The following is a 25,637-nucleotide window of genomic DNA, read 5'->3' on the forward strand; positions in this document are numbered from 1 at the left end:
TCTCACAGTACTGGTTCTGTCAAAGGGCTAGTCATTCTCCTATTTGCGACTCCTACCACTTGTATGGTTTCCCCTGACATTGGCAGATCCGGAACCACTGCTGATCTCAGAGTGGATCGAGTGGCCCCCGTATCCACCAAGAGGGTCGTAGGACACCCTGCCACTTCGGCCTCCACATACGGTCGCCTTTGGTCCACCTCTAGAACTGCCCCGAGGGTACAGTCCTCCTCTCTACTCACCCGCTGTCCAGTTAAAGGATCAACATAGTAACACTCTTCTCCTCCTACCCAAAGAGGCATCTGTCTATAGGTCTTTCCCCCTGTTGCAATCTTGTGTGGTTGAGGGAACTGGGCTCGAGGAGCCAAAGTCCCCCCTTTGACCACCTCTCCCCTTTGGTATTGTCGTCCCCTTTCCTGGACTGATCTGGACTTCTTCCTCCTCTATTTCCAGTTCTCCATTTTCAGGGTTATAGGGGCACTCGCGTTTCCAATGTCCCACCTGGTGACACTGGTGACATTTTGTCGTCTTTTTCAAGGTAGCCAGGTCTACTCTAGGTCTCGGATTCTCCTCGTTGTCTCTGTTCTGATTATTTTGTCTCCTTCCCATGGTCCCTGTTCCCTGTTGCTGCTGTCCACCCTTTCCAGCCGACTGCATCTGAACCAACATCAGCTTCTCCTTAAGTTTTTTTGCTTTTGAATCAATCTCATCGCTACAATACCTTGCATATCTCAAAATTTCATCTAATGGTTTGTTTTGCCAGCAAATTAAATGTTGCTGAATCATCAAACAAATATCAGGTCTCAATCCCAAAACGAATTTCGACACAAACTGTCCTATGTCTTTGGGATCCATTACGTCCAGCCCACTGTATTGTTTGAACGTTTTCAGTAATCGCTCATAATATTCATGGACTGTCTCCTTGGGTTCCTGCCTAGTCCGATCTATTTTGACCCAATCTATGTCCTGCGGTTGCACCTTATCTTTCAGCCATGTCATTACCCTTTCATATTTTTCCATGACTCTTTCTGACGGTCCATTAGTCTGAGCATCCCTCTCTGGTTCAGATGTGGGCCATTCAACACTAACCTTGCATGCTGTCCACAAGTCTCCTGGGACTACAATATCAAATAGGGTGTTCAAATCAATCCACAGTACTTTAGAGATTTTTACAAACCTCTCTACCTGTTTGTACCACTCCACGGGATTCTCTCTCAGTTTAGGAAAGGAATTGGTAAATGCAGCTAAATCTCCCCTACTCCAGGGCACATGCACATAGTTCCCATTCGCTATTTCTCGCAAAGGGTATGCTTCCATCCTCTGTAACCCTCCCTCCGGGGACATCACAATTGTGCTCCGCCTAACAGTCCCTTTCTTGGACCACCTTTCTTCCCATTTATCCAGATCCCTCCATGTCCTTATTCCTGTGATCAGTTCCCTTATGTGTGTTTTTAATCCAATTGTCCTCCTCTCGTCGAGGTCCTGATCTGAATAATGCAGCCTATGGTTACCCTGTAATGCCTTTGTTCTCGACAAGTCTACCATGTACCTGTCTGCCAATTCAGATAATTTCTCGTGTACTGCTCTCGCCTTCCGAGTAATATCCTTTGCTATAAACAGTACCTCATCTTGCTCGTACATGTCAATCCTTTCTAAAGGCAACGTGCCATCTATTATCTCCTCCAGATCAGATTTTAAACTGGTTACATCTAGCCTTCTTGCCTTTATCTCAGCTGTCAATGTGTTATTCTTAGAGGGTCCATTGACATCTCTCCCATCCCAGCTCCGAGCCCTACGCCTGGGCTCAGGCGAGTTATGGGGAGTCCTCCCATGTTCCCATCTCTCCAGGTCCCACGCAGTTCCATCCCCTCTTGGTGTGTGGTGAAACGATGCTCTATTTCCCTCAGTCCCACTCTGTCTATTCTGCTCGGTCTCTCTGAATGCATGATAAGACCCTCCATTGTTCCCCATGCTTTCGCAATTCCCTTGTTGTCTAGTATCACTCAACACATGGTAAGACCCTTCGCAACTCCCCATGTTCCCGCGATCCCAGTGTTGCCTACTATCGCCAGGCACATGGTGAGTGCACTTAAAGCTGCCTCTGTACTCTTGTGTCCTTCGGTCTCCCTCGCTGTGAATGAGACGAGACGCCCTTCCACACTCTGCACTTCCATCCTTTTGCCCCTGTCCATTCCCATTATGTGAATGACGTGTAGCTCCTCTATTTTCCTGACTTTTGCCATCGCACTCCTGACTGCTTTCACTAGCCCCACAGTGAGACAAGGTTCCGCCGCCTCGACTTCCCCATTCAGCTTCCGCTCCTGACCCGTTACTCTGAGTTCCTGTGTTAGCATCCCATTCTCTCAAGTCAGCCCTCAACTCCTTAAAGGACTTCGGCCGTGGTCCCCTTAGATCCATCGGTCCTCTCGGACCCCCCTGATCTATTATGGGATCCACCGTTGAATTTAATGGGGTGCTCCGATCTCTTGGTCCTGGCAACTGCCTTTGAGAATTTATCGTATTGTTCCTACTTTCCATTTCTGGTCTCTCTCTGTCTAATCGTACCTGTTCCTCCTCTTGTGCTTTCTCTGGGTCGTAAATCGATACTATAGGACCTATTGTAACAGGTACTTGGAGAGCGTCTGGCAATTGATAGGACTTGGCACGCTCTGTTTCTGGCACCTTTTGTACCACGAACCTTCGGACTACTCTCTGTACTGGACTAGGTTGAGGTGTTTCCTCACCTTTGGTGGGTTCCCAATCGGTTATAGGGAGTGGTCTATACTTCCCTATGCCAGCCCCATCCCCCTTTTGGAGCTCGGCACCTTCCATCCCTCTATTGTACGGAGGCGGTCTGTCTATCAACAACCTATTTATCAGACTGTCCTCTGTCTCGCTCTCATCATCCTCCTCTGGTGGTCTTTTGTCTCCTGCAACTTCTATCACTGGGTACAGTTTATCTACTTCAATAGTCTGCACTCTCCATTTTTTAGCTTCCTCATCCCATTTGGCGTCCTGCACTGCTCTTACCGATCGTCTCACTCTTTCTTGACGCCTGTTCTGGTTCCTGTCGTGCGCCGCCCTGATCCACGCATTAAGGGCTTCAAACTGTGTTGGTCTGGGCAGAGGTCTCATTGAGGTCATAATTGCTTTTAACTGGTGCAATACTTCTAATCTAAACGTTCCGTATTTCGGAAAAGTCAGTTCCTCGTTCCCCTCTGTAATCTTACTCCAATTAGAAATCCACAGTATGGTATGCAACCCAACATTCGTAGCCATATAATGAGCTGGTGAACCCTCTGGCGGGGCCTCTTCCCCATAATAAGAGTTCCTTCTGTCTCTCTTAAAGATCGCTCTCAAGCATTTAAAACACTTCATGATCAAATCTACAAGTTCCCTTAATTCCCTGCGTTTGTTTACTTCCTGATGACAATCCACCAATCACAGCGCGGTTCTTGCTAACTGGCCTATCACAGCGCGGTTCTTGCCAACCGGCCTATCCCAGCGCGGCTCTTGCCAGCCGGCCTATCCCAGCGCGGCTCTCTCTGACGTCACTCGTCTCCCTCTCGCAGCAGTTCCCCTCCTTTCTCAGCCCGTTTCCCAGTCATGCATGCGTCCCATTCATACTCTTAAAAATGATTACTTCCGACCAAGCGATCACTTTTCTTGACTGTACGTCCACAGTCTAACTGTAATTGTCACCTCAACTGACGAAATGTCTTTCCGTAAACGTCCAGACAATCGCCTTAACTGATAGGTTACTTACACACAGTAACTTCCGACCAGCGTCCGTTACTCATACACTCACTCTTGCATTCCCCCTATCACGGTCCTGCGGGCGATCAATGGTACCTAATGACCCCCTTCACAATGGTCGACAATTACTATGGATGTCCGATACACCCGAACCACTTAAGTTCTTCTCTGAACTTAAGATTTTCACCAGGTTGCGCGCGCTCACAACCCTGCCTCACTCACACTACAGGCATTCAACTCCGCATGACATTACAACACAAATACAACACAGAACACCGCAATCTAACAACGCATGACCCTTATTATACTCACTCTCGACCGACTCTGCTGCTTTTCTCTCGCACCGTCAGCACCTTCTTCGGCAGGTGATTCTTCTGCTGGTCATCTCTCGATCTCTAGGGGCCTCGGGGTAATCTTAACCTAGTCTAGATCACCTTCCTCTAGAAGGCAACCATCCTAATCTGCTACCAACTGGGAAAGCGGGATTTTCGATCTCTTATCTGATTACTCTAGATCTAGATCCCCACCTAGGTCGACTGAATCTTTGTTGCCTGTCATAGAGTAAAGGGTCGGAGTCTAATATAAACAATAGGAAAAATCTCAAAATGGCACTTATTTTCTCAGTGAAATACTTTCATTCTATCAAGGGCATCAATGTTGCTCAACAGACGAAAAAATAAATCAATACATTCGGTGCATATTTATTTAGCACATCTTATGTTTGTAAACTGCATGAATTTCAACCCAAAAGGTAGATGATATTGCAATTAATGCATTGGCAATATAAACTTAGAATCAACACATTTCTATGTTATTAAATCAATTCAAAAACGTGTCAATGCGCTCAAGGTGCATAGAGAAAAGGGGTTTTTTTAGAAGGGATGGGTAAGTGGGGGTGAAGGTGGGGACCGGGTAAAGGTGGTGTGACTGAGTTAAAATCACAATGAGAAATGAAAAAGCCTTTACAGCCTATGTATAGATCTAAAGGTTCCAAAGACAATCTCAAACATAGGTTCCGTAGTTATCCATTATTTAGTCCTATGTTTGGAAACGTGAAGAGTAATGACAGTCGACGTTTCGACCCCTGAAAGGTGCGGGTGATTCAGAACCTCAGGATGGGGTCTTCATCAGGACGTTGAATTATAACAGGAGCGCCTATAAATAATGTAAAAGCGATGAATGTATCTCATACTCCTATATATTAATTAATGCACTCGAAATTGGGTAAAAAGTTACCTACTTCGCATGAGGCCCGTTTGGGCCTACAGCCTGGGGACCTTCCAAGGTTCCTTAGTGATACTTGAGGTCTGTAATTAAGTAAAGGCGGTATCAGTATAGTGGGCTGGTCCACCGGGGATGAAGCAGAGTAAGACTGCATCCACAATGAAAAAGGGGGGGAAGAACTTACTGGTAGCTTTTCTCAAAGTCGTTCAAACGCGTGGGGTTCTGTCATCCACTGGACCGGCCGGTCCGTGGCTGAACGCCGTGTGTCTCTGAAAATGAAGTAGGGTATCACACTAAGTAGTAATAGTTGATCTGTGTTAGCGCGCCAAAATGTCACAGGGGATTGTTTCGTAGAGAGCGCGGTTATTAAAGACAGGGGCCATCTGTCTCTCAAGGGACAAGATTGCTTCGCATGAGTCAGCGTTAACGCACCCAAAGTTACAGGGAAAGGGTGTCTAAAACCCGCGGTTTTTAGCGTATAGAGCGACGTAGTCCCATTAAGGAAAGGTAACCCAGGCGGGAGAGACTCTCCATCAGTTTAGGGATGTTTCTAAAGCGCGCTTCACTGAGGTTGAAGCCAGGAGTGTGGCTCACCTGATTAATCGTAGCGCTAGTCTGTCTCTTTCCTCTCCTCTGGCTGTCAGCAGTAAAGGGAGCCGCCGCGAGGTGCCGGCGCTAAATGCTGCTAGGGGGCTCGCCCTGCTCTGGCCAATCAGCCACGAGTTGCCCAGGGAGTGAGGAAAAAGAGTTGTTGTTCGATATTAAGGGACTGTTTGGGCAAGGGATCGTGGTTGCGTTGTATACCTATGACCTTACTGTGATGTCCCAGGGAGGGCGAGTGAAACAAAAACTCGTATGTAACCCATTGTATGCCTGAACAGATTAAGAGCATAGTTTGCAAGCGAGATATCCACATAAAACACTAAGGGCGACACGACTCGGTGTCATCATTAAGGTGCGGAAGTGGTATACAATAATGTACAAGCTTAATTATGCAGTCGACTGGTGCTTCAACATGACCCAAAGCAGGCCATCAATTCATTAAGTGTACATATTGATTATAATGCATTTCCTCAAGTTGTAAGAGACCATTATATACACACATCTTTCTCTGATATTGATTGGCACAGCGTGACACAGTGTACATATCAATGAAATACTGTATGTGTATTCAAAAAACAGTCATCATTGCAGCCTACATTAAGGCATCCAGTCATTGGTTCAGTCCGGATCTAAAAGGGCCATCTGGGAGAAAGTAGTTTCCAGTTCATTAAGGCCCCTTTGTACAGAGTCCAAAAATTGCATCCATTTGCATTCACGCACATTGAGGATAGAGTTGAGATTGCCTCCCCGTGGGCCCAGTGTAATTTTCTCAATAACCACCCACTTGATTGATTCAGGTGTATGTGAGTGCTCCTGGAAATGTTCTACAAGGGGGGCTCCCACCGTTTTGCACCTTATCCTGCTGCAATGTTGTAGCACACGGTTCTTAATCTTTTGTTTCGTCTGGCCTATGTATATCATTCCGCAGGGGCAAAAGATAGCATAAATCACTCCCTCGGTGTTACAATTCGTGAAGGTTTTCAAGGGCACAGACAAACCATTGTGTGTTACTGTTCCAGTCTCTAGGCACAGTTGGCAGGCCTTACAACTTCCGCATTTGTGGTTTCCCAGGATGGCTGGAAGGTTCCACATTGATTGTATTGTGGGGGCAGTCGGGCTGTCTAACATGGAGCGTACTACAGAGTCTCTGATGCTCTTCGCTTTTCTGAAAGCATGCATTGGTGGATTGGGCATCTGGAGGGTCTTTGATACAATATTCCAGTACTTGTTCACTATCCTGCGTACTGCATTGCTTTTGCAGCAGTAGGTGGTCACACAGATCATTCTGTCATCCAACGGTTGGCGCATCTTTGGTGTCAGCAAAGATTCTCTATCGCTAAACCATGCCCTTTTCCGCGCCCTCTTGACCAGCCTCTTCGGGTATCCTCTTTCAATGAGTCGGAGGATCAATTCATCAGATTCATGAAAATAGTCATCCTTCTTCGTACAATTCCTCCGGACCCTGAGGAATTGTCCGAATGGTAAATTGTCCCGGAGGGCCCGGGTGTGATGACTAGAGTACTGCAGTAAGGTGTTTCTTTCTGTCGGTTTTCTGTACAGAGTGGTGAAAAGGATTCCCTCACTTTCCTTGATGGTTATATCTAGAAAGTCAATGGATTCGTTACTACAAGTGCTGGTAAACTGGATATCACTTGATTGAGCATTGAGCCAGTGTGTAAAGGCCTCCAATTCTTGCTTATTGCCTTCCCATATTATCAGTACATCGTCTATATACCGACGGTATTCCAAAATTTTCTCACGGTATGGGTTGTTAGGACAAAGGATCCTATGTTGTTCGTACTCGTTCATATAGAGTATTGCCAGATCTGGGGCAAAGGCCGCCCCCATAGCTACTCCTTTCATCTGCATGTAAAAGTCATCTTGGAATAGAAAGAAGTTTTGAGTCATAGCGATCTCAAGTAAGTCAGAGATGAATTCGGTTGGAACTTCCGCTGGTTGTGGACGGGATTCCAAAGCCCTTCGTATGGTTATCAAGGCTGGTTCTTGGGGGATGCTCGTGTATAAAGACACGATGTCCATAGTTACCAATAATTGTTTCTGTTTGTCAAATGGGCGTTGGTCTATCAGGTTTATCACCTGCATCGTGTCTCTCAGATAGGTGTCGGTTGCTTCTGCCAGAGGCTTCAGGAACACATCTATGTACTTACAGAGGGGTTCGAGAATGGACCCACACCCCGATATAATCGGTCTTCCCGGTGGTTTGGTGGGGTTCTTGTGAACTTTAGGTAGAACATAAATCGTTGGTATGCGTGGTTGATCCACATTAAGGTAGGCATGTTCTTTCTCAGACAGGAAACCAGCTTCTTTTGCTTTAGTCGTTATAGCGACGATCTGCCGTCTGATCTCGTTGGTGGGGTTAGTTGTCAGGCGTCGATAGCTCACATTGTTTCTCAGTTGTGAGTATATCTCCTGTTTGTAGTCCTCCGTCTCCATAACGACAATTGCTCCGCCTTTATCCGCCGGCTTGATGACCAGCGATTTGTTGTTTTTGAGGCCATCCAGCGCTGCCCTTTCATTCTTGGAGATGTTGTGTCTTATGTAGGGCCTCTCCTTCCACATCTTGAGTACGTCACTCATCACCAGGCTTTCGTACGTCAAAATACGGTGGTTAGTCATGGTAGTATAAGGTGTGAAGGTGGAGGGCGGCCGTAGTTGGGTGAACGATCTTAATTGGGTGAATGGTTTATTCAAGAAATAGCCCCGTAGGCGGACCATCCGGAAGAACCTAGTCAGTTCTGTCTTGATGGTGAAAAGATTCCCTTGGGAGGTTGGTACGAAAGAGAGGCCCTTACTCAGGACTGCTGTCTCTGCTGGAGATAGTATCTGCTGAGATAAATTCATGATGGGGCTTGGTCTGGTTACCAGCGGTAAGTCTTCCTTCGTGTGTTGATTTCCCCGTGGTTGGCTTGTTGGAATCTCACCTGCTTGCTGGTGTTGTTGTAGCCTTGCTGCCTCGAGTCGTCCCAGTTCTGATGGCCTCGGCCTCTGTTCGGTCGTCTGTTCCATCCACCGCCTCTCCCTCGGGGGGGTCTCCATGAGTCGTTCTCTAAAAAAGGTTGTTGTTGTCTGTTGGAGGGATCTTGTGCTGGTTCGTACCATTGCTCTTGGTTTTGATAGTTGCTTGGTCCTGCCGTCTCGTTGTCACTTCCTCCACTATACGAGGAGTCTGAAAAATTGGTGTATCTTCTCCCTCCTCGTTGTCCACCCCGGTAACCTCCTCTGCCTCTGTAGAAAAAACGCCCCTGAGTATCTTGCTTGAAATAATCCTCAGCTAAATAGGGGTACGTTTTTTTCTTGTTATAATATTGTATGTCCTTTGCTAATTTTTCCAGTTTCTTATTCTGAGTTTCAACATCAAAGTCTTTCAATGTTTTGTTGAGGCGATCAAGGGTATCCTTCGCGCTCACAAATGCTGAATGACTGGCAATCTCCTCCTTTAGTTCTGCAATTTCTTTGCTTAACTGTTCCACCTGGTTTCTTGCGGTCTCGACTCCTAGGACCATCCAGTGGCGGCAACAGTTATTCGCCACAAAACTGAATCCCTCCTTGAATTTTGGATCATCCACAAAGATTGCCGGCTCGTTGCGGACTTGCAATCCCGTGGGTATGACGTTTGCCCTGAGATATCCAGTGAGCAGGTGGCCATGTAATTTGGTACGCACTAATTTTTTCTCGAGACGTTCGAGTTTATTGATTTTCTCATTGAGTGAGAAATCAACTGTGGTAGTGTTGGTTGAGAGAAAAGCTGAACCGGTGTCTTCCCCGATTAGTTCTCTAATGTGATCCTCAGTGTAAGAGAGGGTTTCAGATTGAAGCATGATAGAGCCCTCAATTGAAAATGGTACGTGAATGTCAGAAAATTAGTAGAAAGAAAGAACCCTCGCAAGACAGCTCTTGCACATAGAGTAGTGAGTTACAACGGGGTAGACCCTGAGAACTCCTTGACCTAGGTCAATTAAAGCAGGTACATATATAAAGGGTCGGAGTCTAATATAAACAATAGGAAAAATCTCAAAATGGCACTTATTTTCTCAGTGAAATACTTTCATTCTATCAAGGGCATCAATGTTGCTCAACAGCCGAAAAAATAAATCAATACATTCGGTGCATATTTATTTAGCACATCTTATGTTTGTAAACTGCATGAATTTCAACCCAAAAGGTAGATGATATTGCAATTAATGCATTGGCAATATAAACTTAGAATCAACACATTTCTATGTTATTAAATCAATTCAAAAACGTGTCAATGCGCTCAAGGTGCATAGAGAAAAGGGTTTTTTTTAGAAGGGATGGGTAAGTGGGGGTGAAGGTGGGGACCGGGTAAAGGTGGTGTGACTGAGTTAAAATCACAATGAGAAATGAAAAAGCCTTTACAGCCTATGTATAGATCTAAAGGTTCCAAAGACAATCTCAAACATAGGTTCCGTAGTTATCCATTATTTAGTCCTATGTTTGGAAACGTGAAGAGTAATGACAGTCGACGTTTCGACCCCTGAAAGGTGCGGGTGATTCAGAACCTCAGGATGGGGTCTTCATCAGGACGTTGAATTATAACAGGAGCGCCTATAAATAATGTAAAAGCGATGAATGTATCTCATACTCCTATATATTAATTAATGCACTCGAAATTGGGTAAAAAGTTACCTACTTCGCATGAGGCCCGTTTGGGCCTACAGCCTGGGGACCTTCCAAGGTTCCTTAGTGATACTTGAGGTCTGTAATTAAGTAAAGGCGGTATCAGTATAGTGGGCTGGTCCACCGGGGATGAAGCAGAGTAAGACTGCATCCACAATGAAAAAGGGGGGGAAGAACTTACTGGTAGCTTTTCTCAAAGTCGTTCAAACGCGTGGGGTTCTGTCATCCACTGGACCGGCCGGTCCGTGGTGGAACGCCGTGTGTCTCTGAAAATGAAGTAGGGTATCACACTAAGTAGTAATAGTTGATCTGTGTTAGCGCGCCAAAATGTCACAGGGGATTGTTTCGTAGAGAGCGCGGTTATTAAAGACAGGGGCCATCTGTCTCTCAAGGGACAAGATTGCTTCGCATGAGTCAGCGTTAACGCACCCAAAGTTACAGGGAAAGGGTGTCTAAAACCCGCAGTTTTTAGCGTATAGAGCGACGTAGTCCCATTAAGGAAAGGTAACCCAGGCGGGAGAGACTCTCCATCAGTTTAGGGATGTTTCTAAAGCGCGCTTCACTGAGGTTGAAGCCAGGAGTGTGGCTCACCTGATTAATCGTAGCGCTAGTCTGTCTCTTTCCTCTCCTCACTCCCTGGGCAACTCGTGGCTGATTGGCCAGAGCAGGGCGAGCCCCCTAGCAGCATTTAGCGCCGGCACCTCGCGGCGGCTCCCTTTACTGCTGACAGCCAGAGGAGAGGAAAGAGACAGACTAGCGCTACGATTAATCAGGTGAGCCACACTCCTGGCTTCAACCTCAGTGAAGCGCGCTTTAGAAACATCCCTAAACTGATGGAGAGTCTCTCCCGCCTGGGTTACCTTTCCTTAATGGGACTACGTCGCTCTATACGCTAAAAACCGCGGGTTTTAGACACCCTTTCCCTGTAACTTTGGGTGCGTTAACGCTGACTCATGCGAAGCAATCTTGTCCCTTGAGAGACAGATGGCCCCTGTCTTTAATAACCGCGCTCTCTACGAAACAATCCCCTGTGACATTTTGGCGCGCTAACACAGATCAACTATTACTACTTAGTGTGATACCCTACTTCATTTTCAGAGACACACGGCGTTCCACCACGGACCGGCCGGTCCAGTGGATGACAGAACCCCACGCGTTTGAACGACTTTGAGAAAAGCTACCAGTAAGTTCTTCCCCCCCTTTTTCATTGTGGATGCAGTCTTACTCTGCTTCATCCCCGGTGGACCAGCCCACTATACTGATACCGCCTTTACTTAATTACAGACCTCAAGTATCACTAAGGAACCCTGGAAGGTCCCCAGGCTGTAGGCCCAAACGGGCCTCATGCGAAGTAGGTAACTTTTTACCCAATTTCGAGTGCATTAATTAATATATAGGAGTATGAGATACATTCATCGCTTTTACATTATTTATAGGCGCTCCTGTTATAATTCAACGTCCTGATGAAGACCCCATCCTGAGGTTCTGAATCACCCGCACCTTTCAGGGGTCGAAACGTCGACTGTCATTACTCTTCACGTTTCCAAACATAGGACTAAATAATGGATAACTACGGAACCTATGTTTGAGATTGTCTTTGGAACCTTTAGATCTATACATAGGCTGTAAAGGCTTTTTCATTTCTCATTGTGATTTTAACTCAGTCACACCACCTTTACCCGGTCCCCACCTTCACCCCCACTTACCCATCCCTTCTAAAAAAAACCCTTTTCTCTATGCACCTTGAGCGCATTGACACGTTTTTGAATTGATTTAATAACATAGAAATGTGTTGATTCTAAGTTTATATTGCCAATGCATTAATTGCAATATCATCTACCTTTTGGGTTGAAATTCATGCAGTTTACAAACATAAGATGTGCTAAATAAATATGCACCGAATGTATTGATTTATTTTTTCGGCTGTTGAGCAACATTGATGCCCTTGATAGAATGAAAGTATTTCACTGAGAAAATAAGTGCCATTTTGAGATTTTTCCTATTGTTTATATTAGACTCCGACCCTTTATATATGTACCTGCTTTAATTGACCTAGGTCAAGGAGTTCTCAGGGTCTACCCCGTTGTAACTCATTACTCTATGTGCAAGAGCTGTCTTGCGAGGGTTCTTTCTTTCTACTAATTTTCTGACATTCACGTACCATTTTCAATTGAGGGCTCTATCATGCTTCAATCTGAAACCCTCTCTTACACTGAGGATCACATTAAAGAACTAATCGGGGAAGACACCGGTTCAGCTTTTCTCTCAACCAACACTACCACAGTTGATTTCTCACTCAATGAGAAAATCAATAAACTCGAACGTCTCGAGAAAAAATTAGTGCGTACCAAATTACATGGCCACCTGCTCACTGGATATCTCAGGGCAAACGTCATACCCACGGGATTGCAAGTCCGCAACGAGCCGGCAATCTTTGTGGATGATCCAAAATTCAAGGAGGGATTCAGTTTTGTGGCGAATAACTGTTCCCGCCACTGGATGGTCCTAGGAGTCGAGACCGCAAGAAACCAGGTGGAACAGTTAAGCAAAGAAATTGCAGAACTAAAGGAGGAGATTGCCAGTCATTCAGCATTTGTGAGCGCGAAGGATACCCTTGATCGCCTCAACAAAACATTGAAAGACTTTGATGTTGAAACTCAGAATAAGAAACTGGAAAAATTAGCAAAGGACATACAATATTATAACAAGAAAAAAACTTACCCCTATTTAGCTGAGGATTATTTCAAGCAAGATACTCAGGGGCGTTTTTTCTACAGAGGCAGAGGAGGTTACCGGGGTGGACAGCGAGGAGGGAGAAGATACACCAATTTTTCAGACTCCTCGTATAGTGGAGGAAGTGACAACGAGACGGCAGGACCAAGCAACTATCAAAACCAAGAGCAATGGTACGAACCAGCACAAGATCCCTCCAACAGACAACAACAACCTTTTTTAGAGAACGACTCATGGAGACCCCCCCGAGGGAGAGGCGGTGGATGGAACAGACGACCGAACAGAGGCCGAGGCCATCAGAACTGGGACGACTCGAGGCAGCAAGGCTACAACAACACCAGCAAGCAGGTGAGATTCCAACAAGCCAACCACGGGGAAATCAACACACGAAGGAAGACTTACCGCTGGTAACCAGACCAAGCCCCATCATGAATTTATCTCAGCAGATACTATCTCCAGCAGAGACAGCAGTCCTGAGTAAGGGCCTCTCTTTCGTACCAACCTCCCAAGGGAATCTTTTCACCATCAAGACAGAACTGACTAGGTTCTTCCGGAAGGTCCGCCTACGGGGCTATTTCTTGAATAAACCATTCACCCAATTAAGATCGTTCACCCAACTACGGCCGCCCTCCACCTTCACACCTTATACTACCATGACTAACCACCGTATTTTGACGTACGAAAGCCTGGTGATGAGTGACGTACTCAAGATGTGGAAGGAGAGGCCCTACATAAGACACAACATCTCCAAGAATGAAAGGGCAGCGCTGGATGGCCTCAAAAACAACAAATCGCTGGTCATCAAGCCGGCGGATAAAGGCGGAGCAATTGTCGTTATGGAGACGGAGGACTACAAACAGGAGATATACTCACAACTGAGAAACAATGTGAGCTATCGACGCCTGACAACTAACCCCACCAACGAGATCAGACGGCAGATCGTCGCTATAACGACTAAAGCAAAAGAAGCTGGTTTCCTGTCTGAGAAAGAACATGCCTACCTTAATGTGGATCAACCACGCATACCAACGATTTATGTTCTACCTAAAGTTCACAAGAACCCCACCAAACCACCGGGAAGACCGATTATATCGGGGTGTGGGTCCATTCTCAAACCCCTCTGTAAGTACATAGATGTGTTCCTGAAGCCTCTGGCAGAAGCAACCGACACCTATCTGAGAGACACGATGCAGGTGATAAACCTGATAGACCAACGCCCATTTGACAAACAGAAACAATTATTGGTAACTATGGACATCGTGTCTTTATACACGAGCATCCCCCAAGAACCAGCCTTGATAACCATACGAAGGGCTTTGGAATCCCGTCCACAACCAGCGGAAGTTCCAACCGAATTCATCTCTGACTTACTTGAGATCGCTATGACTCAAAACTTCTTTCTATTCCAAGATGACTTTTACATGCAGATGAAAGGAGTAGCTATGGGGGCGGCCTTTGCCCCAGATCTGGCAATACTCTATATGAACGAGTACGAACAACATAGGATCCTTTGTCCTAACAACCCATACCGTGAGAAAATTTTGGAATACCGTCGGTATATAGACGATGTACTGATAATATGGGAAGGCAATAAGCAAGAATTGGAGGCCTTTACACACTGGCTCAATGCTCAATCAAGTGATATCCAGTTTACCAGCACTTGTAGTAACGAATCCATTGACTTTCTAGATATAACCATCAAGGAAAGTGAGGGAATCCTTTTCACCACTCTGTACAGAAAACCGACAGAAAGAAACACCTTACTGCAGTACTCTAGTCATCACACCCGGGCCCTCCGGGACAATTTACCATTCGGACAATTCCTCAGGATCCGGAGGAATTGTACGAAGAAGGATGACTATTTTCATGAATCTGATGAATTGATCCTCCGACTCATTGAAAGAGGATACCCGAAGAGGCTGGTCAAGAGGGCGCGGAAAAGGGCATGGTTTAGCGATAGAGAATCTTTGCTGACACCAAAGATGCGCCAACCGTTGGATGACAGAATGATCTGTGTGACCACCTACTGCTGCAAAAGCAATGCAGTACGCAGGATAGTGAACAAGTACTGGAATATTGTATCAAAGACCCTCCAGATGCCCAATCCACCAATGCATGCTTTCAGAAAAGCGAAGAGCATCAGAGACTCTGTAGTACGCTCCATGTTAGACAGCCCGACTGCCCCCACAATACAATCAATGTGGAACCTTCCAGCCATCCTGGGAAACCACAAATGCGGAAGTTGTAAGGCCTGCCAACTGTGCCTAGAGACTGGAACAGTAACACACAATGGTTTGTCTGTGCCCTTGAAAACCTTCACGAATTGTAACACCGAGGGAGTGATTTATGCTATCTTTTGCCCCTGCGGAATGATATACATAGGCCAGACGAAACAAAAGATTAAGAACCGTGTGCTACAACATTGCAGCAGGATAAGGTGCAAAACGGTGGGAGCCCCCCTTGTAGAACATTTCCAGGAGCACTCACATACACCTGAATCAATCAAGTGGGTGGTTATTGAGAAAATTACACTGGGCCCACGGGGAGGCAATCTCAACTCTATCCTCAATGTGCGTGAATGCAAATGGATGCAATTTTTGGACTCTGTACAAAGGGGCCTTAATGAACTGGAAACTACTTTCTCCCAGATGGCCCTTTTAGATCCGGACTGAACCAATGACTGGATGCCTTAATGTAGGCTGCAATGATGACTGTTTTTTGAATACACATACAGTATTTCATTGATATGTACACTGTGTCACGCTGTGCCAATCAATATCAGAGAAAGATGTGTGTATATAATGGTCTCTTACAACTTGAGGAAATGCATTATAATCAATATGTACACTTAATGAATTGATGGCCTGCTTTGGGTCATGTTGAAGCACCAGTCGACTGCATAATTAAGCTTGTACATTATTGTATACCACTTCCGCACCTTAATGATGACACCGAGTCGTGTCGCCCTTAGTGTTTTATGTGGATATCTCGCTTGCAAACTATGCTCTTAATCTGTTCAGGCATACAATGGGTTACATACGAGTTTTTGTTTCACTCGCCCTCCCTGGGACATCACAGTAAGGTCATAGGTATACAACGCAACCACGATCCCTTGCCCAAACAGTCCCTTAATATCGAACAACAACTCTTTTTCCTCACTCCCTGGGCAACTCGTGGCTGATTGGCCAGAGCAGGGCGAGCCCCCTAGCAGCATTTAGCGCCGGCACCTCGCGGCGGCTCCCTTTACTGCTGACAGCCAGAGGAGAGGAAAGAGACAGACTAGCGCTACGATTAATCAGGTGAGCCACACTCCTGGCTTCAACCTCAGTGAAGCGCGCTTTAGAAACATCCCTAAACTGATGGAGAGTCTCTCCCGCCTGGGTTACCTTTCCTTAATGGGACTACGTCGCTCTATACGCTAAAAACCGCGGGTTTTAGACACCCTTTCCCTGTAACTTTGGGTGCGTTAACGCTGACTCATGCGAAGCAATCTTGTCCCTTGAGAGACAGATGGCCCCTGTCTTTAATAACCGCGCTCTCTACGAAACAATCCCCTGTGACATTTTGGCGCGCTAACACAGATCAACTATTACTACTTAGTGTGATACCCTACTTCATTTTCAGAGACACACGGCGTTCCACCACGGACCGGCCGGTCCAGTGGATGACAGAACCCCACGCGTTTGAACGACTTTGAGAAAAGCTACCAGTAAGTTCTTCCCCCCCTTTTTCATTGTGGATGCAGTCTTACTCTGCTTCATCCCCGGTGGACCAGCCCACTATACTGATACCGCCTTTACTTAATTACAGACCTCAAGTATCACTAAGGAACCTTGGAAGGTCCCCAGGCTGTAGGCCCAAACGGGCCTCATGCGAAGTAGGTAACTTTTTACCCAATTTCGAGTGCATTAATTAATATATAGGAGTATGAGATACATTCATCGCTTTTACATTATTTATAGGCGCTCCTGTTATAATTCAACGTCCTGATGAAGACCCCATCCTGAGGTTCTGAATCACCCGCACCTTTCAGGGGTCGAAACGTCGACTGTCATTACTCTTCACGTTTCCAAACATAGGACTAAATAATGGATAACTACGGAACCTATGTTTGAGATTGTCTTTGGAACCTTTAGATCTATACATAGGCTGTAAAGGCTTTTTCATTTCTCATTGTGATTTTAACTCAGTCACACCACCTTTACCCGGTCCCCACCTTCACCCCCACTTACCCATCCCTTCTAAAAAACCCCCTTTTCTCTATGCACCTTGAGCGCATTGACACGTTTTTGAATTGATTTAATAACATAGAAATGTGTTGATTCTAAGTTTATATTGCCAATGCATTAATTGCAATATCATCTACCTTTTGGGTTGAAATTCATGCAGTTTACAAACATAAGATGTGCTAAATAAATATGCACCGAATGTATTGATTTATTTTTTCGTCTGTTGAGCAACATTGATGCCCTTGATAGAATGAAAGTATTTCACTGAGAAAATAAGTGCCATTTTGAGATTTTTCCTATTGTTTATATTAGACTCCGACCCTTTATATATGTACCTGCTTTAATTGACCTAGGTCAAGGAGTTCTCAGGGTCTACCCCGTTGTAACTCATTACTATTTGTCATAGAGTAAAAGCAATCCACTACCAGGTTAATCAAACCAATAATTGGCACGACTCTGAAGAACCACTTACCACGAATACGTTTTAAAGTTTTATTATAAAGCCAAAGATAACTGGAGATACAAACATCTCAATATAAGGTTCAAAAGGTATACTGGCACCAAGACAAACATGAATTCTCTAAATGATCTCAGGCGACAGAAGAATATCACCAAAACCAATTCAAATATCAGCAAGTTTGCAAGAATAGACACAAGTTGTAACTTAAGCGTCATTTACAAAAAGAGAAAAGTCAGGTTAGACTGTCCCTACACTGGACTAAGTGACATCCCTACTTAGCAGAATTTTAACCTAAAAAGGTGTCAGCCGTGGTGACTTCCAAAGAAGTTCACTCACTTTCCCTTAGTCTCTGATTTAAATCTGTGCATCGCAGTTGTGTCCTCTCTGCCTACCCATCCGCTCTCTAAGGGTCCTCAGGCCATCTGCTCTAACTCCACCCAAGGGTGCTGTCCCTAATACAAAATCACAATTACAGTTGAAACGCCCCTCAGAGACGCCCCTCACATACACCTCTCACGTGGTTTTGGTTCTGGCTTTTTCCATACTGATACTCCTCTGGGCTTCTTTGTTAGAGTTGACCTTGCTTCCCAGGCTTCTTCTCGGCACGCCGGTACCCCTCAGGAAATTCCTGAAGCCTCCTCCAGGCCTGTGCCTGTCTCCCAGAACAGAACTCTATTCATCACTCTCTTGATTGGAACCCCCTCACACCTGCAAACAGACACCCATGAATTGGGCCCCAAATTCCGACCTCCAGTTTATCTCTCAAGTCGTAAAACTTCGAACATTGTCGGCAATTTATGCTTAACGAGACCCGAATTTAACTAGCACATGCAGATCAAAGAAGCGACTTTATCTTTCCAGGCCTACTAAATTACTTGCAACAGGCCTGCACTCCGTGAACCTTTATATTTTAAACTAAAACAAAATTCTAACCTATTACACTCTGATTATATGAAACACTTTTACAAAACATGAATTCTAACGTATGATCAATAATATTCTAAATAATAGTAATCCATCTTATGTGAAACTGTAAGATCACGTTTTCGTTCTTCATACATTTCCATGAGGCCTGCACATTTCTGCGTTTGGCAGCATTAGATCCTCTTCTGCAACAGTCACATAACATGAAGTCTTAACAGCGTTCTGGCATTTCTAAACATTACTACATTAGCTTGACACTCTAAAATATGCATTCTATATATTTTTTTTTTTTGAAAGACCTTTATTATGAAACAATAAAAGGAGAATTACACAGCTTGTGTGCCTACAACCTGGATCGATCTCAGGCCGGCAGCGCTTGCAAAGTGCATCGTATCTGAGTAGTAGTGATCTATCAAATGAGATTTTAGATAACACAGCATGCCGCCTACAACCCATCTGGGCCGGCCGCGTGTAAACCTATCATAAGCTGGTAGGACGGTCGGTATCAGCTAGTCCCGTTATACAGTGAAGATAAACGGTGAACCTTTGAGGTCTCATTTTATATTAAATCGTAAACTTGAACAACAACTTGGGGATCGGTTTAGGCTTCCCAACCTCTAGTAGCCTCACCCAGTGTTATGTATGGGAAAGATTCCGGTTAGCGTGGAGTGCCTTTGTGGTGCATTCCTTGCATGTGGTCACTATAATGTAGGTGAGTGCCTACTGCCGCTGGTTGAGGGGGCCGAAGATGCCGGAAGGAGAAGAGTCGGGTTTGGACCGTGCTCCGGTGAGTGAAAACTAGCAGTCATGTGGTGTCACGAATCAGTCAGATGGCTGTTGGGCAATGGTTAAAGGGAGGGGGGGGTGATATACAGGAGTCGGGGGGCCCCGACCAGTAAGGGTCGGAGCTAGTGGTTAAAGTGCAGCTATCCCTAGAGGTGTAAGGTAGTCATACCAGGGCTAACCGTCGGCGCGAAGATACAGGCTATGTACTGGGTTTGGAAAAAGGGTGTGAGTGTCTGGAGATGGGAGGGGGGGGAGGGTGAGGGGGGGAGGGGGCGAGAGGGGTCCGGGCGCACAATGCTTCACGATTTAGTACCAGGCAAGTTTTGTGATGCGACAGTGGCTGTTATGTATGGGCTATTTCTGAGTCGTCTATGGGCTGTTGCCTGAGTAAGTATGCTGCAAACGGGCCCCACAGATCCTTAGGCCGTGTCTTATGTGGTAAGAGTTCTGCGTAGTTATGTAATTGGTCCTGCCATGTGGACATAGAAGTCAACCAGGTCTTAAACTTGGGAGCGCGGCCCCGACCCCATCGGCAGGCAAGTTGTCGTTTCGCTAGGAGGAACCCCAGTGCGAACAACTTCCGGTTGTGCTTGAGTTCGGGAGGGGGAGAGTCCCAGCAGGGCGAGAATATGCATTCTATACTGATTAAACACTTGTGAGTATGTGCATTTCTATATTTTTCGACACTCTAATGTGCTTTAACTAAATTTGTGCATCCTACATGTAAATATTGTGCACTTCTACATTTTTTACTCAAATTGCGCTCTCTCACCCTCAATGTTAAGAGCACTGTCCCCATGTTGAATATTTCCGCTGAGCTGGTAATGGCTGAACATCTCAGAGTAACATAAAATCGTTATTTGTTTTTATCTTCTGCCTGTGGACTCTGGCAAGGAGGAGGCATTGCTTTTCTACTCTTCCTTTTTGGGTTGTGACTTTCTCTTTGGAACTATGGAGATCTGGTGTGTCCAGGGCATTCCCACGGTTAGGATGGATTTATGTTTGTAAGCATCCGTGAACCAAAGTAGCCTTTGTATATGGTATAAGCCTTTTGCAAATGTATTGGAGAAGACCTCACAAAACATTGCTCTTGTTGGTTCAATTAGTAATTTGGAAGTTTAGGATGGGTCATTCAGTCAGTGTTTAGTCTAGGGTGTGGAGGGGGGCTTTGGTGTTGTCTGTAATGTTTAGGCTGCAGATTGTGTTTTCTAGTTTGCATAAATTGAAAGAATTTGGAAAGTGTAAGAAGTCAGGAAGGATTTTGGAGCAATAAAGTGGGGGTTACAAACCCACAAATTCAAGCCGTGGAAAAGTAACTTTGTTCAAAAACAAGGGGGGGCGATGTCGGTGCTGCTCTCAAGGAAGCAAGAGGCTGTCTTGGATGACTTGTAAAGTGTGGGGTTTTGTGCTGATAATCGCATTTGCTTGAAGAATGTATATCAGAGTCTGGCTGGGAGATAAGAGACAGATCAGAGGACAGAGGGGTGGTGATGCCTTCCAGGTGCAGCTGTGGACAGAGTCTTTGTGGATTCAATCCAAACAAGAGCAAGGAGACTATTGCAAGAGTAAAGTAACATAATAAAAGAATAGAGAGGTGGGGGAAGGTGCCACTGCCCTGTACAAGAAGCGGGCAGAGTAAAATAAAATGGGATTTCAGCAGATTAACTCCGAAAACAGAGGAAGCCAGAGCTCAAAAGCAAGGTTTTTCAGGTGGAAGAGTTGAAGAGGAAGCAGTCTGCTCAGGTGGGTGCACAGGTTTTTTCAGATCTTTTCCAGTTCGAAGAGTGATATAGTTCCAATCTGAAGTGAAAACTAGAACACAAAGAGAAATTAAGGGTACTTTTGCTTGACACTTCCAGTAGGCCAGGTGGGGTGGTGGCTGGCAGGAGAGTCGCCAACACACCTCTTGTCCTACTAGCCATGCCTACATCATCAGTGTATCCTGGGATAGTCTGATGGGAAATATGGTTTGAGCCCCACAAAGGTGGGCCTGGCTCCAACATGTCAGGTTCTAGTCAATAGCAAGCAAGTTGTAGCTTGAAGTGGTCAGGAAATTCCACAACTCAAACAGGTGTCAAAACAAACATCAAACACTGAGTGCTTTCCTTGCTGAACTCTCTTTCTCTTGATTTATTTGCAGATAACAGAAGTGAGCCTCAGGTCCATGACTTCCAATCACACGGAAATGTACAAGAGTAACCAGACCCTCTCTGGCAGAATCGACGAGAAGCGATCCACAGACTCAGGGGCGTTCTCCCTTGGACACTGAGGCCTGGCCCGCAGGCCAAGAAGCCCACCTTCTAAACCACCTCTCAAGGGGAAAACTGTATGGAGTCCTCAACTGTGCGCTTACACCACCAGAAATCCTGAATCCCACATGCAACCCAGTAAGAGCCTCTTCCTGCAAGCTCTGACTTCCACGGTCAACGGTCGATGGATGAACCAGTGTCTTCTGCATCACATAGAGCTGTTATTTCTCATCCTAGGTCATACACACTCAACAGCATTCAGCACTTGTCAGTATTCACAACTTGGTACCTTCCAATCAACATTTTGATTCAATCGTCTTCTTCATGCTGCCATAGTCCACAACTAGTTTATAATGACTACCCTCCCCCATCCAAGACGCTTCACATAAACTAGCCCTTTGCACTCTAATACAAACCACCTTGAACTCCAAAGGTTCAAAGACTTCCACTCTTGAGACATTTGCAGTTGTCCTTCATTGCCCTTCCACACACAATCAACATATACACATAATCATATTCCACACCATAACCTTTTCACATTTGATAATTTAACTCAACGTGCACCTACATAACACCCAACAGGCCTTTCATGTCCAGTTATCCTGTAAATAGAGTTGTCAGTGACCTTTCACCTTTAAATGTCTTCACCAATTGACACTCAAGGACCTTCCAAATACAATCCAACTTCCTATAATGCATGACGGCAAACAGTTTTAAAGATCTAACATGTATAGATATCTTGTCTATCTGTCTCTCTCATTCAAAACCAGCGTTACCTATAGCTGCCCTTCATACAAACTTTGAAAAACTCCTATCTACAACCAATGCACAGAAACACAAGACACTGAGCCACACACGAGGGCTGGTGCACCCAACGATTTGTTCCATCCAACGACACTCTGATATAATGACTAACCATTTTCACAGTTAATATTATCCCAAAAATATCCATGTTCTACTTAGAAAACCTCCAGCATTTTGTATTTTTTACACACTTTGTTTTCTCTGTGATTCAGATCACGTGATGCATCATTTGTAAAAAGCTACACTTATCTATGCCACAATGTGACCAAAATTTGCGCCCTTACCAGCTCTACGTACCTTCAGTGACCACAGCTCTTCATGTCATCAACAGAGATCGTTCCAAAGGATTGTAACCCATGTCTCTGGCCATGGGCCCTTTAATGTTCTTCAGAGTCAGAAACACTGGACTGAACTTCATTCTTAAGAGAAATCTTTCATCACCCACCCTCAGGACTGCAAAGGATCTGATCATCTTCAGAAATACCTCAACGTCTTCAAAAGAGATAACTTTAATGTCTTCACCAGTGTACCCTTGATTTATTCTGAAAAATGAGGCCAAGGATGCTGCAGTTCAAGTCTCAGATGATTGCAGTCTCCTATCGAGGGTTATCTCTGCATCCTCAGCACAGAGGGGCTTCGCCTCCTCACCTCCTCGCCTCCTCGCCTCCTCACCTGCCATGATTCTCTATTCTCAATTCACACCGGAGATGAATGCATCAAAAATGCTCAGAAAGCATCAGTAGAGCCCAATGTGGAGCATTCAATGAATACGCCACTGATGGACGCCAAGGATTGTGACCTCCCTGGTAGACGTCCAGTGGCCGCTGGACTACTGGAGCTAGCGTGTGGGCCAGTGGTGCTGAGAAAACAGACACAGTCCTCACTGCCCACCACCGGCTGTTTCACACGGATAGCTTGGTCTGGAAACTGCATCCGACTTCCAGAGGCCTTGGTGGGTTATTTTAGGTAGCAGCCCCCTCTCACAACTAGGTTCTGAGACATCATGGTATGCCAATGGTGTATCTACAGGTCTACATTATGCATTAACCTTATGTATAAAAATGGCATCATTTATTGCACATTGGCAAAAGTGAATAATAGAAAACTGAATTCAAAAAAGATCCTCAGCATTAAAAAAGAATCCTACTAAAATCCTACACCCTTGTCTGCTGTTTTGAGGACATGTGCGCGTCCCCGCATACCTCAACTCTTCAACCTTTGCTTTCACAGCAGCCCAGGTTCTTCTTGGTTACTGTGTATTCATCCTTCACAGCTCTTCACAGAACTACATTCCCCTACAAGGCTAACAGATAAAGCACAGGCTGTCTACACTGTAGTAGCAAAAGATCTGTGAGTAGACAGATCTTGCAACAAGTGAAGAGACAGCAGTTATTCCCTAAGATGTTTGAGAGAAGAAGTTGTAATAATCACACATGTACACAATACAATACTAGCAATGACTTCTGTTTCACAGAGCATCCTACATGGTATTGCTAAACAAAGCATCGCTAATTATAAAAACCTCTATACGTCTATACCATGCAAGCATATAAATACACCACAAGCCTGCAAACTTTTATATCAAGACCAAATTATACAAGTACCTATGTCATGCTACTCTACCAAGGAACAAGGGCAAAGGTCCTGGGTCATTAGGGTTCACAATACATCCTTCAAAGAGACCTTCTTGTCTTTACCAGAGAAGATAGCCGCCTCTTGACCATTCTTCTCTGTGTCCTCACTAGAGGTGGTCGGTGCTCCTATTCACGAGATAAAAGCAACATCCTGAGGACGGTGGTCTCCGCATTCTCCCAAAAGATTATCTGAGATATGATTTCAGCATCCTTAGCAGACATGGCGTCACTGTACTTACGACTGGCGATCTTTGCTTCCTTTCCAAAGATGAACGTGGTGTCTTCCAGAGAGTCAAGCTCAGCTTCCTTCCAGAGGTGGATATTATCTGCCTCCGCAGTGGTGAAGTCAGCGTCCTCAACAAATATGAACTTAGAATTGTAAATAGGAATGATCTTGATTTCCTCAGCGCAGAGAGGTGGATATTATCTGCCTCCGCAGTGGTGAAGTCAGCGTCCTCAACAAATATGAACTTAGAATTGTAAATAGGAATGATCTTGATTTCCTCAGCGCAGAGGATCTATGCTCCTCCTCCAAAGAAGATCTTGTTTCGTGATGATGTCAGCAACAACCCAAACGATAAGAGATGAACGCACTAGATGCAAACCCAACACTGTAACTAGTTCATCATAAGTTCCTCACCTAAGCTCTTCTGAAACTTCAACTGGAGAAGAACTTTCTATCCCAATCAGAGAAGATTCCAAAGCTCTCCCAAGGGATATGGTCCTGACATTGGTAGATATCTAGCCATCACCATGCGTTTGAGGTTCTCGACATGGCTACTTGTGCCTTTCTCTTCCAAGGGTTTGACCTCTGTCAGTATGCGTGTAGACCCATGGAGATCTTAACCAATCTAACCAGGAAATGGTTCTCCCTCCGTGCATGTCTTTGGATGAAGCAAATTATTCTCTGATGGGAGTTGTGGGACCAAGTGCTCACACTGAGGGCAACGCACCATGACTTGTATATTCTGTCTTGCTTCTCTATATAGTATTATTGTAACCTAACATTTTTTAACAATAAAGATTCATTTTACCTTCCTTGTATTTTTCCTTCCCACACTCATGTGGTTGCATCTATACAAGGTGGAGGATTGTAAGAATTGGATATGGTGGATGTTGCAGCAGGGGTGGATGTGTTAGCTATCCAGAAACTGTCCACATTCACTTCAAACACTTGGGAGATGATATCACATCAGCTGTCTTCATTGGTTTACAAAAACTGGGTAGTTTGGGGTGGCAAGAACAGCTAGATGAGGGGTAGATAGAAGAGTACTTGTGAAAGTCATGTTGAGCTGTGAGATTTTCTAGGGTGTTGGTTTTCATGGCAGCATGAAGTTTGACATAAAAAAAACAAATAAAACAAATGCATAATACTTCTCAATTTTAGTAGATGTATTTCATTAAATGAATCCTTTATTTTTAGTATTGTGAAGCAGACTGACAAGTTTTGTGATTGAATTTTTTCAGGGTCTGCTGCTCTGCAATGTTTCTGTTTGTGTAATATGAATCAATGGACCTTGAAGAAGCTCAATGATAGGCCGAAACGTGTTGGGCATTTTGTCTATTACTAATGCTAAAA

At 45.1% G+C, this 25,637-nt stretch overlaps 1 protein-coding gene and 1 long non-coding RNA gene across 3 annotated transcripts in view; both read left to right on the plus strand.

The window, feature by feature from the left end:
- Positions 1-23,068, plus strand: part of P2RX3 (purinergic receptor P2X 3) — a 307,490-nt gene extending 284,422 nt beyond the window's left edge. For both annotated transcript variants that reach the window (XM_086953350.1, XM_086953351.1), the window contains one exon: positions 21,512-23,068. In XM_086953350.1, coding sequence (XP_086809476.1) covers positions 21,512-21,640 — 129 coding nt within the window. In that variant the 3' untranslated portion in view covers positions 21,641-23,068. The remainder of the gene's footprint in view (positions 1-21,511) is intronic.
- A 28-nt stretch (positions 23,069-23,096) lies between these two features.
- Positions 23,097-25,096, plus strand: LOC147736604 (uncharacterized). The gene is made up of 2 exons (XR_015307572.1): positions 23,097-24,373; positions 24,475-25,096. It is a non-coding gene; the product is annotated as an uncharacterized LOC147736604 (long non-coding RNA).
- The last annotated feature ends 541 nt before the right edge of the window (positions 25,097-25,637 follow it).

Source organism: Lissotriton vulgaris, chromosome 1_2 (genome assembly GCF_964263255.1).
Source record: "Lissotriton vulgaris chromosome 1_2, aLisVul1.2, whole genome shotgun sequence".
NCBI classification, from domain to species: Eukaryota; Metazoa; Chordata; class Amphibia; order Caudata; family Salamandridae; genus Lissotriton; species Lissotriton vulgaris.